The following is a 17040-nucleotide window of genomic DNA, read 5'->3' on the forward strand; positions in this document are numbered from 1 at the left end:
TGACTTCTTCGGTTTTCGGTGCTATTTGGCAATTCAGAATTGGCATCTGAATTTATTTTTTTCTTCTCTCATATCAGGCTTTTGCGAAGATTTAAACTGTAGACAGCGGAATTCGAGAGAATAATTTGGATCGTCAATATTTTTTGAACATTTCCTCGCAAAATTTGAACTGACCTGAATGCAAATACCTTAGCGCTCTCTGCTGGCTTGGCTTATGGCGGGAAAATCTAGATGCGACCGTAATGAACGCCAGCGTGTAACTTTCTGATTTGCTGTATTCTTCAAGGCAAGGGATAATTCAGAACTGAGGGGTGGACTGTTTGACTTTTGAGGGGGGTGAGTGATTTTGAAAAAATATCTTGCAAGCATACTATAGTACTACCAAAAAAGTTTCAAGCACACGAGCACCGCCAAAACAAAATTCACGCGTGTTCAGTGAGCCGAAAAAAGCATGCTTCACGGAGAAAAAATACATAAGCGCGTCCCGATAAAAAAAGAAAACATTCCTGGTGCATGAAAGAGTTGAAAAAAATCATGCCCATACCAACCCACCCACCCCCTCAAAAGTTAAATGGTCCACCCCTAAGCATTTCTTTCGAGTGTTCATAGTGACGCGCATCACACCCTTTCCATTTGACAATAATTCTGACGTCGACATACCGTCCACGAGACCCCCACTTCTGCCATTTTTATGGATCAAATCAAACGAAATTCATCACGTTGTTTCCACAAAGAAACTAATATTATTAATAATGGTAACAGGACTGAGTGAAGTCCAATTCGGTCTGTAATCATAAGAGTGATTAACAAAACCGGACGACCGCGAAGCGGGAGTCCGATTTGTTAATAACAAGTATGATCACAGACAGAATTAGACTACACGATGTTCTGGTACCAGTTAATCATAACCGTTACAATTTCTCACAAAAAGTAGAAGATCCATTTGAAAAATAGCTTTTAACGGTCAGTTTTAAATATGAAAATTAAAAATATGGAGAACAGCGGGAAAAACTTCTGTAAAGTTAATTTCTTTGAAAACAGTCACAAGGGATAGACCTCCTAAATTTTACAAAGTATTGCAATTGTTATGATTAATGATTATATAGTGCTGACTACATTATAACTTACCCTTTAAAGGATTCTTTTCTCCCGACTATGCCAGAAGACAGCTTTGGGGAGACTATTTCAGCCATGTCGGAAGGAGGTAGCTGGTATGGTAAGTATTAAGGTATCCACTCGTAAAGCAATTATTGATGTTAGCATGAAACCGATCTTCATTAAGGACGAAATGAACTTTTCCCGATGGTTCCCTATTTACTAACATAAGTGAGCAGATATAACACGACTGAGAAACGTTTCTCTCTCTGTCTGTCTGTCTGTCTGTCTGTCCAGCTGTCCACTTTGTCTTTGTCTGTCTGTCTGTTTGTCTGTCTGTCTGTTTGTCTGTTTGTCTGTTTGTCTGTCTCAGTGTCTTACTTTCCGTCTTTCCATCCGCTCATTATTCTATCAATTCGCACTTATTCGTAAAAAAGAGTTTTGTACCACTTCGATATAAATTGGAAAGACAACAAAACGTATGAAATTAGATGGTTTTCAACGAGGTTGATCAATTTCAAATCGTGATGAAATCCTTTTGCCTTTACCCTGTTTGTTTCGTCTAGGACGCTCTGATTGACTGTATTATCAACCTCTAAAAACTGAGAAACGGTCTAATTATGTTTTCGTTTTTTAGAATGCCTAGCAGACCAATTCAAAATCTTGATGAAATCCTTTTCCCTTTACCCTGTTCGTTTTGTCGTAGACGCTCTGATTGACATTTTATATTATCAACCTCTAGAGAAACGTTTTAATTGTGTCTTTGGTTTTTAGAATGCCCAGCAGGCCATCGATACTTTGTTGGTGATGTAAGTATTACACTTTATTTCTTTATTCACGCTCAATCGTTCTTCAATTTCTTCGTTATGTCCCTAAAATTCGTTATGTTCTTATCAGTAATCGATGGCATATGCAATTATATTCATTCATTTAAAATTAACTTACTTCAAGCTGGATCTATCACATTTACGTATCCATTTCATGTATTTTAATTCATGTATCCATTTCAATCCGTATATATGCCGTATCAGCCTCAGAAACCAATACTTGAACGAATTATCCTTTTGTATCAGGACCCTTCCCTGCAAAATAGTTTATCTAACAGTTTTCACCGTTTTGTTCTGATAGTGCGGTAAACCAACTGAGACGCGTGATTGTCCCTCGTGTGAATCGGGGGTAGCAATTGGAGGCACAGATCACAACTTAGTTCAAAATAACAAGCTTGCAAGCAGGTAACCATTCAAGTAAATAATTATTGAAAAGTCACTTGAGTTAATATATCGTAAATGTACGGAGCTTTAGTCGACGTGATGTTTTTATTACTTGTCAGACACGACCGTTCTAGCACTGGGCACATATTGGGAGACCCCCAACGAATAATTGCAGAACGAGATCTTTCTCCCGCAAATGTTAGCCTTCTGAGGGTCATTCTCCATTCTGCCATGCTCGCCGGAGCCTACCAACAACCCGAGGTAAAACTGTTTATGTATTCAAGAGTTAAGAAACAGATAAGGTTTAAAAATATGGATTTGTCTAGGCCAAATGGTTCATCATTAGACTTCACTTTAACAAGATAACAACCTGGTTGAAAGGGTTGCGTAGGGCGAAACATTTCGGATATTTTGTCGTTTCTTTTTTGTGTTTCATCTCTGATTGGGAGCAACGCAATTAACGTTCCAGAAATGTTTTCTAGGAAAGACACAGTTTCGAGGTCCTCGTATTTATCTATGTAGTTAAGTAAAACACTTAAAAGCATGACTCATGTTTAAGAATCAAACACTCAGATACACGACTGCGATTCATTCTCCACCACAAGGTCGTAAGTCAACTGATGCATCCAGAGGTTCCGGCAGGCGACATTTGCAGATTTCTCTGGGAACATCTTGTCAATGATGTAAGAAACGTATCTACCAGCCTGGAAAGGAGCGAAGATGAAGTGTTGCTGTTGATTCATCTTGTTTTGTCAGAGATTATGAGCCGATCAACATCAAGTAAGTCCATACGTCAATTATTATTCTTATTGTGAGACTGGAACGTCGATACCAGTTATGTCAAATCCATGTTGTGTTTCAACCATTGTATTTATATCTTTAAGGAGAACTTGATTATAACGGAAAGTGGTCAACAAAAGCAGGAAGAAAAGAATGGGAAAACGAGTTTGTAAATGTGTTTGCAAGACCTATCTGTACGGTAATATTGAATTTTTCTTACTATATCTTATGGTATGTTGTACATTATTGTTGGCCTGGTTATTGTAGGCTCGTTTTTCTGGGAGGAGGAATAAGCCAAGTAATTCACGTTCCCCTTTGTGAGGTTTCGTCGTTTTTATTTTTAGTATTCTGGCTTTCTCATATTTGCCTTACTTTCCCAAGCTTAGGAAAAGGCTATTCAATACATTTAAGCCTATGACTGAGTTCAGTACACTAAAATGTTTTGTTCAGCACTGCAGGATTGCACCGAAAGTAGCTTAAGGTAGAAACAATGTGAACATGATGTTTTCGTAGCAGTTAAATATTGATTAATTTAAGTACACATTTTGGATAACAGCGCCTTTTTTCCATCCACAGAACCTAGAGGAACGCTTGCAGGATTTCTATGGTCTGTCAGTCAAAGACAGGAGATTGGGTAATGACAAACTCTTTATGCCGGCTTTCTGAGAAAAATCTTTATTTAAGGAGCCTTTTAGATATTAAAATTCTATCCCTCATTCCGGCCAGTTCCCACATGTTGTCATTTTTTGAGCATTCCACACATTTTAGTACGTGATATCCGCCATACGCCAAAAATCGTTAAGCTGTACATTACCTGCATCACTTCCATTTATGTGCATGAAGCAATTTGGTCAAGCCACCCTATTTTGTTTTGTTTCATTATTTTCCGAAAAAGAGCTGACCATTTCTAAACGTGTGTGTTTTGAGTGAAAATTGCATTATTGGTAACTGCAGGGAATGGTCCACTCATGCGAGAGATCTACGAGGTGGATACGCCTCCCCCTACCCGTACAGCGGCAGATATCCATCCTGGACATGCAGCGTTTTGGAAGTACAGAACACGCGTGACAGTTGACCACATCATTCGCCAGTTCCAAGACGTTAAGTCAAATATGGCCACCTGCAAGGTCCTTGGAAAGTTCCTTGCTGAGGTACGGTTTATTTGTAATTTGATTAATCGAGAACACTTTGATTGAAGGACACTGATCATTGGAGAATGTAACTGTTTTTTTGAGTGTCTGTCTGTCGGTGTTTAGACACGGTTTATTTTCTTTGTCACAGGAATACAGCCTTCGCGCAGTTCGTTACCTGCCGGACATATTGGCCTTACTGAGAATATTGACGGATCGCTTTCATCGACGAATCGACAGAGATAAAGCCAATCAACTAAAGATACGAGAGCTCCTGCAAGAATTCCCAAAAGGTTCAACTGTTTTTCCGTATCTGAGTAAAGCTTTTGCCTCTGGTTTGTAGAGTGACACCTGGTGCAAAAACATTGTACTTGAAATCTTTTTCACTCCCATACATGTTCTCTCAACGCGTGGTCATTTAATCCGAGATCAGTTCATGTATGTTCTAGTTTGCATGTATGCAATGCAAACCTTTCAGTGGGTGATAACGCACAGACGTTTATAAACATCTAGACAAAATTATCCTCCAAATTTCCATACAATTACAACAGTTATTTCTGGTCCTTTTCATCATGTCATACATGGTCATGATGCTAATGCATTTTAATCATAATTTGACATGAAGAGTATGGTCTCCATTCTCTTACCACAGTTTGACTAAAAATCCGCCGGTGCTTAATTAAGAAAACAAAAATTGATAGATTGAGCTTCATGACTATTCAAACTTTGGTAAAACTCTGGGACTTAATTGGGATCTTCAACAGGAGAAAAACCTTTGCTCAAAAACCTATGATAGCAAGAATCCATGTCACGAAAACGTCCATCAGAATTGAATTATCAAGCTTAATTGATAGCCGAGCAATCCACGACAACTGACATTTGAGATTCAAGCACCTTCATGCAGACTCTCATTGACAATGGGTCAGTTTTTATGGCGGACATGAAGTTACATTTATTTTTTACTCCGCAGGTCAGAAAGAGAACGTGAGAAAGTTATTCCAAAGTTTCAGTGCTGCATGGGATCAAGTTCGCTTGCACTTGAGTTCACAAGGTGACAACCTATCCAATTCGTTGACATTCGTTTGACTTCAATAACGTGAAAATCCCTGAAATATCACACTGCTTAGAATTAATAAGAAATAATTTCAAGCAACAAAAAAATGCTCAGTAGAGGAAAGAAAATTAATTGCATTATTGTACTTGCATTTCAGTCCCTACTTTTTTTCATTCTTTGAATTTTATTAATTGTTCTTAAGTATGCAACATGTTCCTCATCATTTCTGAAATGGTTTTGTTCGCTAGAGTATTAGCTATAATCAACTGCTCTCTCTATAGTGTTAGCTTGCACCAAACTTAATTGTTTTACACCGATTTTCAACGTTATCTTCGTAGCATGCCGCTGCTTTAACATTCGCTGTAAATCGTATTATTGAAAAATACTAGGTATAAGCGGTTTTTCTTCACCAGTGTATTCACCGTGAAAAATGTTTACCTTGAAATTTGTAGGGCGTTTTGCACCCACTAAAGAACAGTGCTCACGGTCGATCGAAACGAGCTCTACCGTGTCAGTGTTACTACCAGCTAGTGCTGAGGCTGGTGTTTGTTGCAAAGGATTACTGTTCTTCTTGGTCAATGTTCACAATGAACTTGTGCAAACATACTGCAATGCTGTGAATCCCAACGGGAGTGCACGGTAAATCAAATTTAATCTTAAAGTTTGTTTTATTAAGGAAGGGCTTAATTAAGTTGTAGGTCGAGGGGTGCATTAACTGAAGACTTATACACCCAGCATCTTCCCACATTCACATATTTTTGAACCTTTTCAATTCCTGTAGTGAGAGAGAAAAACTCATGTCACAAACGCGAAGGTTATAGGCGAAGCTTATTAAAGACTGTACTGTTTCTTGAAGCTTCATTGCTTTCAGGGCAAATAAATCAAAAATGAAGATATGTAGCTGAGGTTAAAGTGTTTATTGCCTGTCTAGTGACAGAGTTAATTTAACATGCACTAGCCCTTTACTTGTTGATATTTCCTCCTAAGCGCCCGCACTAGATGCATGACATAGAGTGGCATTCCGATGAGTTACGTCGGCAGCCGTAAGGATGGGCAGAAAAGAACGTCCTTGATGGCCATGTTTCTATCTGTCATTCATTGGGTGACACTTGTGTCAGCGGTTTCTCCTTTCGTGGGCCAGGAAAAATGCTGGATTGAGCCAGCTGTAATCGATTCTGTTTCCCGAAACTTCCTCTCTCCCCAACAGGTATATTTGTTTTTCACTCAGATGATACATTATTAAATTTTGAATCGATATATTTACCTAAATCAAAGGACTGCCGACAAGATTCCACTCTCTGAAGTGTCGATGTCGCAGCTGATAGCGTTTGACTCTGAAAAAGACTTGCTGCCTGTGATGCTGGCCAACTGCTCCTACTCATTAGAGGTGGGAAAGGAAACGCAATTGCAATACAACTGGGAAACGCTTGAAAAGCAGATTATTGACAGGTTTATTAGGAGAAGACCACTGGTGGATTTTAAGGTAAGTGTTATTATAATTAGGTATAGATACATCAGCAGAAACCAAACGATGAGCTTAAATATATTACCTTATTTTTTTCTATAGCGGTCCGGAATCCTAAATCCTAGCATCTGATCGGTCGACTTTCCCATCCGGACCCCGATTACGGACCGCTCCGAAATCTTGCTCCGAAAAATTAGTGGTCATCGTCAATCTTTTTGCCGTTTTTACGCTTCTATCGACAATTAATCAACACTATTTTATCTCTATTCACTTTTAAATGGTAAGGAAAGTCACTGTAAGTAGAAGTTCATTGAGAGTCGTTTGGTTGTAGCTTGGTCCTGTGTTTCTCTCGCCGTAAAATTTCAAATACTGAAATGAGTTAATTTCAGTCGAGTTTACGTCTCTGATCGTTTCTGTATTTAAGAGAATTTCTGTGGAATACACTTAACGAATTTAATCGCTTTCTGCTATTCAATTTACGGTAGAAAAGTCTGATTTCAAGTGTTTTTATTAAATAGCAACGATTGACAAAAATTGTTTTTTGTAGTAAAACTTCAAACTTTGCACGCAATTTCACGCCGGAAAAAAGAATTTTGGAGAACGTAACTGGTGAAATAAATGCAACTAACATAAAGTAGTTTGAAATAAATCTGTTCTTTAATACAACATTCTTTGTCTACTATCTGAGTTACTCGCTCGTTGCGAAGATTTTTTAAAAATCGTTAGTAGAGGGCACCTAAGCCGATTCAATGAGAAAGTTGTGTAAACAAACCCATTTAGTTTGGAATTGAAACCAATTTACTACATGCAGCAAAAAAAATAAACATGTTATTTTCCGGCTGAGGGTCGGTCCGTATAGTGAAAAACTGTGACCTCGGGCTTGAAAATGCTGCCTTAGACCTGCGGCTTCGGCCAGTATTTTCAAGACCTCGGTCGCAGCTTTTCACTATACGGACCTCCCAGCCGGCAAAAAACATATATATATATATATATATATATATATATATATATATATATATATATATATATATATATATATATATATATATATATATATATATATATATATATATATATATATATATATATTCTATTTCCTTGTGGTGAACGGATTTCAAAAAGCGCTCAACTCTTAGAGGAGCATAGTATATTCATTAAATGTAGTTCAGGACTTCAGGAGTGATTCATCGTTTTATTGCTACAGACCTGTTTCGTATGGTCAACAAGTGACCACACTCATCAGGCAACATCAACGAATGACCGGTTAATTTAAATGCTGGCGGTTAAATACAAATATATATATATATAACTTTCTTTGATTTGCCTCATTAGTTACTTCTTTTTGTTGCTATTGTTTATGGACTTGTCAGGGCAACCATAATGTTGCATAACTGCCCTTTTGTTTGTCATGTCACTTCGGGTAGTAGCAAACGCTGGACCGTTCGCTTCCTTGTACATGTATATCTCAGTGAAACAAGTTTAATACACGGATTTTGTATATTCAAGCACTAGAATACCTGGCACTTGAGTTTACTATCCAAACAGTCCGAGGTGGCTTATCTTCTTCATTCTTTTGCTGCATGAAGTTCATTTGTCTTTGCAAAGAATGCGATTTTCGAACAGTAACTCTAACAGTGACTGATTTCTGCTGAGAAGAATTCCTTTTACGTTTTTTTTAGCTGGATGATTTTATGTTTCGTGAGGATGCTCGTGATGATTTCTCCTTTGACCAGCTGAGAACCAGGATTCCACAGGTGAGCACAATTTGTACCTGGCAACAGATTCTGAAGCAGTTCTTTTCGTAACATCCATAACCTTTCCCCATCTTAACCTTTCATTCTTGAAATGAAATATACGTATGTATGTTTCCTGTAGTGATTTTTAACTGAACCTGTGCACAACCTGGTCCCATGGTTCAAAACCAGGTGTGCTTGGAGGCCAAAAAATGCAGCAATCTGCTGGAGCAAGAAATTCCGAACCAGTCAAGCTTGAGTTTCTTTGTTTTGGATGCCTCAACTCGGCTGATTTTTTAACATGGACGGGTCGTGCAAGAGCCCAAAATGAAAAGCCCACATACATTGTTATTGTTATGTGACTTTCGGTGAACTAAACTTCAAGTGCTTGTTTGGGCCATTCAGTATACAGTTACATGTACATTCTCTGCATTTCAAAAATCTAACCCAAATGTGGCATTTTCTTTCTCCTTCTTCAAGGAACCCATTCAAGGGCACATTCGGACCCAGATTTTGTCCGATTTGAAGGATCTCAGGGACGTCTCTGATTTACTCACAATGCTGGAAATGGCTATTGGTTTTCTGTCTACAGCTGGTGGTAATCCAGAGATGAAAATCAGCGATTACCTCAAAACTGTCCTTTTACTAAGTGAAGGAAAGTCGAGTTTAAAAGGCAAGAAGGTAGGTAACGAACGGGTGAATCCTTGCTGACTCGGTTTTTACTTGTTACCTAGCTCATTAGCATATAGTGTGAATGTAGAAGGTATCGATATATCGATAATTTCTATAAAAATATCAATGCTCAGAAAATCAAGTCGTCTCATGTATAAACTTTGTTATCAACAACCTGCACAGACCAATTAATTTAAAATGTAACATAAACCCCTTGTGAACAGTACTGCCAGTATGCTGCATATGATATTCTCCGGCTTTACTTCATCTTTTTCTCTGTTGTGGTTATTCTTGTTTTATATTCGATTATTTTTTCAGGTCCAGCAATCTTGCAGCTTAAATAACATCCTGGATCTGTGGTCCACACTTGCTATTGTGCGTGCAGATTTGTTGCTAAAAAATAGACAGGTAGGAAATAATTATTCGAACCTCTATAATTCAGACACCTCTAAAATGAGAACAGCTCACTTGGTCCTAGAGAACAAGAATTCACATAATCTCTACCTTCTTATAGCAGACACCATTATAATACGAACAGTTCTCTTGGTCCAAACTTCATATGATCTCTACCTCAATATTACATACAGACACCGCCATAACACGAATATAGACTCCGCCCCTTTGATGTCCGATCCGTATTAAAGAGTGTCAACTCTACAACTTTAACGATGATTACGGTCAATTTCCTGAAAATTCACAACAACCCTCGTTTACATGAATTTTTTTCTCAAACTTTCGCCGCCTTGCCAGTCAGTTCAACCATTAAAGAGTGAGCAGCCAACAACAGCCAGTATATTTTCTACAACGGTCGATAAAAGTTGTTTCATTTTTGCGAAGCATATTCCGTAAGATTTTGGCAAGTTATAATGTATTTTTGTGGATGAATATATATTGCTACCATAAAATATGAGATTTTGAACCGTGCTCATTTTAACTGATCATTTTTTCTATTCTCAGGACCCCTTTGAAGAAGTCCCTGACATTTTTAAAACAGAAATGCCGCGTGCCGTAATGACACATTTCAGTGCAGCTCTGAAAAAAATTAACATCGAGTTGTTTTTAAGTAAAGTTGTTGAAGTCATCAGTTTATGGCTACCTCAAGAAGACGAACAAACTGGAGACATGGGGTAAAGTGTATTTTTAACTTCCTGAAGTCGCAGATCAATGCAGATTTGAGGGTTTAACTAAAGAAAGTGAGAAAAATGTAAGCCACATGTTGCTGAAATGAAAGCTCATGCATGGCTTGGCAACCATTTTTTCTCTTCTTCCAAACGTAAAATGTAGTTTTTACATCATTAGCCAGTAAATGTCTTCTTGCGGGTCGCAGGATGACTTAGAGTCTTTTATCTAAAAGTTAGATTGATGTTTTTGACATCGAAAGCATGAATCAATATATCCCCAAATATACGGACTATGCTACACGCTGATATGAGTTACTCAAAAATCGCGAGTTTGCATTATTTGACATCGAATAATGTTGTGTAACATTTGAAAGAGCAATATCCAAATGTACTGTATATTCTTACTGCAGACTTGGCGAGTACTTGGATGGCAAGCTGCAGTATGAGGAGAGAATTCCTGAAGATGTCTGCGTAAAACACGTGATCTATGCTTGGCAGCTTGCACTGGAAGCTCGTGAAAGAGACCAAGGACGAAGGAGGTCTATGATGTCTTAAAGATCACTGCAGTCTCAGAACGTCACGAATTATGTTTAATTAAAATATAAATTGAATTACTGGTAACATAATGATTTAGGTTTTTCATTATAATTTCGTTTAGGAACCTTTCAAAGCCTCTAGTCTAACTATAAATGGAAGCTCGACGTGCGAAGAGTTAAGTAGAAATAGTAGCAGGTACATTTCAGCTTTTTTTCTTAAATGGATATGAGACTTTTAAATGACAAAGTGCCCATGAAAACCATATACTCAAAGCAGCTGTCACGTGAGTCGAGAGGAAAGGAAAGAACGAAGTTCTACCTTTTCGTTTTGTTTTTGTGTTTTGATTTTATCGTGATAGGGTAAATATTAATATCAATAGCTTTGTAATGGACAATAACTTCTTTCTCTCTAAACCGTGATATACATGTATAACTTGGAGTAACACATGGTCAAGTTATGAATAGCAACGAGAACTAAAACTTGGTCAAGTTGTGTCTAACATTTAACCACGAAATTTAAAGAATTAAACATATATGGACCAGTCCCATCAAGTTGTAGAAAGAGAAAATAATGATATGCAGTGTGTAACGTTTTATTACTTTTCGAATGAAAGTAGCTTCTTCCAACATATCATAAAAAGTGACTCAGTGTTACTGACTCTTAAAAACTTGACAAGTTATTTATTCCTCTTTGATATTGTGGTCTTTGTACCTGTTGTTATTGTCAAATGAACGCCCCATAAAGTAAATATGTTTAGAGTCTTTGTTACATTCTTGCTTGAAATACTTTCTGGGAACGCAAGGTCCAACATTTGAAAATGAATTTGTGCAGGCCGCAAGCCTAGTTTGCGTAGGTATCTCTAAAGGGATTTTATACGTAACATTTGCGTTCCAATACGTAAGCACGGTTAACACTTCAAGACAATTCGATGTCTCAAGAAAAAAAAAACCTCGTACAATATCAAAAGAGAACCGGTCAAGTTTACGAAACATAAAAAGACTAATATAACAAACGTAATAAGTTCTCCTATAGAGCAAAATTTAAGATTAATTAATCGTACATCGACCAATTAGAATTGAGCCGGTAATCTTAATTCATGCATAAAAAGGAATCACGGTAACTAGGACAACTGTGTGCGTTCTTGACGTATTTCATACTGATTTAACTTAATTTGAACTTTTTATAGTCCTCGGAACTCCAAACTTTTTCTAAAGTTCCAGTGGGCTTATATCCTTGGAATCCTTTGATACCTGCAGGGCCTAAAATGATGCCGTTTATTAAGAGAGAAATGGTCTTCTGGCCTTTTGTTTCCAAGCTAATGGTATGATGACCAGGAGAAACATCTGAGGTCACGAAATAAATACGCGTTTGAAAATGAACGCTACCGAACGCTTCTCCAGTTATTGCCACAGCATCTTTTTTGTTTTTGTCAAGCCACATTTGTACTTCTCCTGCGTTTTGCCTCATTCGGCGCAGCACGATCCCCACTGACCATTTCTTTGATGGAACCTGAAACGAGTATTCTATAAAACTACCTGGTTTAGAAGACACCCAGCCCCCAAACGCATCTGTCCGTAGGTCAGAACCGACTGCCATTTTTGCTTTAGTACTATCTAATGGAATCTCGCTAAAGCCAAGTTTTCGCTGAACCTTAACTTTGAAAGATTGATGCACAGTTAACTTTCCCCAGCCTGGGTTTGTCACAGCCCAGCAAAGTGGCTTTGTCACCAATATCGAACTGTCAGCAAACAAAGGCCGCTTCAACGCATAGTTTGAACAATACGGTTGTCCTGTTCTCTGTAGGGCACTCTGGAAGTACCGGATTATCATCAGGGCCACTTGGGCATGCCCTTTCACATCAATATGCAAATGATCTCTATTGACCATTCCCGGTCGTATGTAAGGCTTTCGAACGCGATTCTCTTCAGTTCTTGGACATAGTATATCGCGCCAGCTGAGCAATGTAATGCCATAATATGACGCAAGTTCACGCTGTCCCAAGTCTTCCAGGTTATGGCAACGCGGATTTTTAATGCTGCTCAAGGATTGGTTTTTTTTGACCAGATCAACCAAACTTACGTATAAAACTAGAGGAGACGATGAAAGCGACAGTGCTCTTCTAGTCAACAGTTCCATCGGTTGAGCAGTTTTGTCGTGCGAGAATCCATAATCGTTGACTGACAACTCGATTAGCACAATATCTGGTTCATCATTCTTCGATATAAAATTTTGCAAGCAAAACGTAAAGAAGTCACTCCCTGTACCTCCAAGTGAGAGATTTTCCACCGTCAGGTGTGAGCGGGTAACCTGGCTCCACCATTGAGAGAAGAGTTGATGAAACAAGCGCTTATGATCTGCAATTCCTCCTCCCGCCGAGTTAGATCCACCAATTACAATCATTTTGATTGGCTCAGCTCTCATCACTTTGTTCATCAGTGTAGTGACTCTGCAGGACTCTTTGTCATTCAAGTAAGTTGCTTGAACAATGTCTTCCTCTCTTACATTCAGATCGTTGATATTTCGGTAAAGGTCTCGGTCTTGCCAAAATTCAAAAGGTTCTTGATTGAGCCACTCCGTTTGGGGAAATGCAGGATAAAAGCCCCTTTTAAAAAAGGTTAAAGCAAGAGTATATTGGCGGTAAAATAAAAGGCGCAATTTAGGGGTATAAGTATAGAGTTCTTTTTAAACAGCATTATACGACCGTTGCATTCAGCTACACTTTTTTCCTTTGCGTGCCATAATGGAGTCTGTAAGCGCTCTAGCAGGATTTTGTCCAAACAAAGGACACCGATAACCAACGCGTTACTCCGTCTACTTATGTGACTTGCGTACGCGTTCTTTAGGCGCAAGCTGTATTCTGCGTAGGACTTTATGACAAAATGAAAGTAGCCAGTATAAACTAAGAACAACTCAGACTTTGGTCCAACAGAACAAATATTGACATGTAACTGCCCACACGCTTGCTAGTACATGCCGTTGAATCTTGGCGCTCTATTTATTCTTGCCGATGAAAGGGTTACTTTCCTCAGTTTCGGTTGCCGAATCAAAAATTGTTTTGTCTAAAAACACAGAGCGGTGTAGTGGATGCAACAGAAAAGGTCAAGGTCACATCCATTAGCTCATTTACCGCGTTCATTAAATGATTTTCATCCAAAATTATGGTTTGCATTTAGCACAGGGGGATAAAATGTCGCTGGGTTTAGTTTCAATTCTAAAGAAAAGGGGTGAAAATGTTTGCACTACGTTGTCATCGCTATGTTATGCTATTATACACTGGACAGCATGAGTAGGTAATATAAAAAAAAAAAACAATTCTTGGAAGACAGTTCGTGTCGAAATCTGGCCATTAAAAAGATGTTACCTCAAACTGCTCACATTACATTATCGAAGATAAAATAAAACTTACCCAGTCGATTTTGGCTTTTCCGCTTCCTCTGGTGTGGCTTCAGAATACGGATAAACCGCTCCCAAAGCGAGAAATAATATCCACACCATTCCCATTTGGTTACGGATCATTTAGTTTGACAAAACTTCAATTATTTTAAAGACGTTTCCCAATCACAGTAAGCTATTATTTACCACAACTATTCAATGGGATAACACTTAATCATAAGCAAATCAGTTCTGCGTTAAATTATTAACTACATACAATGTTCAGGTAGTTTGAACAATACTTCCACTGATGTCACTGATGGCATCAACAATACTCGCTGACTGGTGGTAACTATGGTTAGTTACACTCTTAACAAGTAGTACTGTTCAGTGCGAGTCTAAATTTTCAAACAGTAGGCCAATCAAAACTACGATTAGTCCGTTATGCATTGAAAATTTAGACTGATTCAAATTAAACGCCGAAACGCATTTTTCCAAATTCGCTATAGCGGTTAATTTACACAGGGAATACGAGGAGCTGTTTTAGCGGAAACTCGCTCTCTCCTTTTCTCTACCAGACCTCGCTTGTTCCCCGCCCCCTTTTTCGATCGTCCCCACTGACCGAGCGCCTAGAACAGCCTATAGATTTTCACGGTGGTACACGCGCCTTAAAATATTACAGATTTTTAAAAGAAAAAAACGACCGCTAATCGGTGCGATATGAAAACAACGAATCTAGAACCTTATTTGCTAAATTTCAACGTAGAAATGCAGTAGTGCTGAAAACAGCTAGAAGAAATACGAGAGAACGTAAAGCTAAGAACGGAAATCAAAAGGAAAGTTGCTTGTTTTAAGAGCAACTGTCATGAGCATTACTAGCTCACAGCTACCCCCAAGAGGCGTATTTATGTTATTGAAACGTAAATGCACTAGTCTAGATCTGTACCATGTATTTATTAAATAGCTTGTTCTTGTAGCCGATATAACGCGCGCTCTGATTGGCTAATTGTAGGGCAATATTCTCCCGTAATGCCCACAAGCCGATGACTGGCCTGCAGAAACAAAGCAAAAAGTCATATAATAAACAACTTATTAACTTCGAACGTTCGGTCTTTACGGGAAAATCTCAAACTTGACCTCGCTATCGCTCGGCCGATTCGGCAAGGTCTAAAGACCTCACTCTCGGTAATTAGTGTTGTATGGGGCTGAGATTTAAAGCAACCTTCGACCCGGGGTAGCTTAAGTTTTTAGAGCGCTTTTCACTTGAGTGTCGAAAGTAATTTCCATTTGCTTTGGCTTTGCATTTCTACCCTCTGTGATTGGTTTAAAAATCTCGCGCCACTTTCGCAACCAATCAGGAATAAAAGCAATCGCGACTCGCTCATACACTTTTTTCCACCCAGTGTGTCAGCTAAATGTATGTGGTTCTAATTTTTATTGGTTAATTGGATTGCCTGTATATCCTTTGTCACTGCATTAATAATCATACAGGTGATTACTTTGGTTTTGGTTTTTGAACACGATTGAAAACTGCTCTGTACTACACCAAATGATCACTTCTGCCTGTGTCAGTTCGGGTCATCTTTGCACACCTGCCCTGAGGAGTAATTTCATGAAAACCCTTTCGTATTAGGATCTTGAGGTGTTTCGACAGGCATTCTCCAGTTTGTCGATATAGCCCTCTCTTTTGTGAATTAATTAATAATACGGGAGCTACATTTCCTTGAGATATACCCGTACGAACCTAACGAAATTCAATCTCTCGGTCATGTTAATTATGGCCTTGTTATGTATAGTGTAGTTAATAATTTACGAAGTCATTCTTAACTTATTTTAGTTTTTATCCTTATATTATCTTATTTAGACAGGACCCCTTTGATAACAGTATTCTTGCACCGAAGGGCTATCCTGTATAAATATTCGTTATTATTATTATTATTATTATTATTATTATTATTATTATTATGTTAACTTTTGATTTGAGATAATTCTTGCGAAATTTCAGTTCTGAACAATTTAACGTGACGTCACTGCATAAGTCATCAATTCTTAAAACGGTAATAAAATAGGCAGCGAAGAGATTTCTAATTTTGTTTCATAACTCAATGCAGGCGGATATCTGTCTCCCTTTGCAGGCTAATAAATAGGTATTCAATGTTTAACGACTTTCAGACTGAAATCACTTTGGCGAAACGAATCGAAGTAAACGCGGCGAAAAATTAAAGCGGTAAAATTTTTGAAAACGTTTGTCACCATCATTGACTTCGTTTACTTCGTCCCGCGCCAGTAACATATGGATCTTTATATTCTTTAGGTCGTCATCAAAAAGCTCAGAAATTCAGCTGATGTCGATTAACTAAGATCGCTCCGTTGTCGGTTTTTTTGTTCTTTTTTTTTCATTATAAATACAATCTGTTGCCAATAGACCATTATACAGTTGTCTGCTCAATGACCTGGCCTTTGGATGGAAGCGAGGCTGGAGTTAACCTTGTTTTGATACAGACCTCACTGCTTTTGTCATGTAAATGAACCTAGTTATCATCAAAACAACTTGTTTTACATAACAAAAGCAGTGAGGTCTGTATCAAAACAAGGTCAACTCCAGCCTCGCTGCCATGTAAAGGCCACGTCACTGAGCAGACAACTGTAAAATGGTCTATTGTTTTCGGGATTTCTGCTGCTGATATGGAACTTAACGATTATAATGGAGCAACGCTATAGAGCATTGTTTGTCAAATTTTCTCTGTGTCTGTTTCATTAGGTTGGTAGTTTTGTCGGTATTTTGTCCTCTTTTCAGGTAAATATAAAGTTATGAGTGGTTTACAAAGTTAGAATTTCATTTTCCGGATTATGATTTTTCAGTAATAAAT

At 38.2% G+C, this 17040-nt stretch overlaps 2 protein-coding genes across 2 annotated transcripts in view; one reads left to right on the top strand and one right to left on the bottom strand.

The window, feature by feature from the left end:
* The window catches only part of LOC110053067 (E3 ubiquitin-protein ligase rnf213-alpha-like), a 63752-nt gene extending 52315 nt beyond the window's left edge, over positions 1–11437 (top strand). The window contains exons 64-80 of the mRNA XM_089275593.1: positions 1138–1216; positions 1870–1904; positions 2224–2327; positions 2426–2567; positions 2912–3086; positions 3191–3285; positions 3663–3720; positions 4041–4237; positions 4368–4509; positions 5187–5267; positions 5723–5909; positions 6546–6753; positions 8415–8489; positions 8949–9149; positions 9459–9548; positions 10098–10267; positions 10672–11437. Of these exons, the coding sequence (XP_089131719.1) occupies positions 1138–1216; positions 1870–1904; positions 2224–2327; positions 2426–2567; positions 2912–3086; positions 3191–3285; positions 3663–3720; positions 4041–4237; positions 4368–4509; positions 5187–5267; positions 5723–5909; positions 6546–6753; positions 8415–8489; positions 8949–9149; positions 9459–9548; positions 10098–10267; positions 10672–10816 (2184 nt within the window). The 3' untranslated portion in view covers positions 10817–11437. The remainder of the gene's footprint in view (positions 1–1137; positions 1217–1869; positions 1905–2223; positions 2328–2425; positions 2568–2911; positions 3087–3190; positions 3286–3662; positions 3721–4040; positions 4238–4367; positions 4510–5186; positions 5268–5722; positions 5910–6545; positions 6754–8414; positions 8490–8948; positions 9150–9458; positions 9549–10097; positions 10268–10671) is intronic.
* On the bottom strand, positions 10910–14423 carry LOC149102254 (uncharacterized). The gene is made up of 2 exons (XM_089275594.1): positions 14205–14423; positions 10910–13400 (listed from the first exon to the last, which is right to left on the bottom strand). Exons 1-2 carry the CDS (start codon positions 14312–14314, stop codon positions 11960–11962), a joined length of 1551 nt encoding a protein of 516 aa, XP_089131720.1. The 5' UTR covers positions 14315–14423; the 3' UTR covers positions 10910–11959.
* Positions 14424–17040: the final 2617 nt, after the last annotated feature.

This window comes from Orbicella faveolata, unplaced genomic scaffold (genome assembly GCF_042242905.1).
Source record: "Orbicella faveolata isolate gen_17 unplaced genomic scaffold, um_ofav_v1 contig_36, whole genome shotgun sequence".
Taxonomy (NCBI): domain Eukaryota; kingdom Metazoa; phylum Cnidaria; class Anthozoa; order Scleractinia; family Merulinidae; genus Orbicella; species Orbicella faveolata.

Bases quoted from the DNA above. Each gene is read 5' to 3' on its own strand.
- LOC149102254 (XM_089275594.1), bottom strand. From the start codon at position 14,314: ATGATCCGTAACCAAATGGGAATGGTGTGGATATTATTTCTCGCTTTG. The intron at 13,401-14,204 runs GTAAGTTTTATT...CTTTTTTAAAAG, and splicing joins GAAAAGCCAAAATCGACTGG to GGGCTTTTATCCTGCATTTC.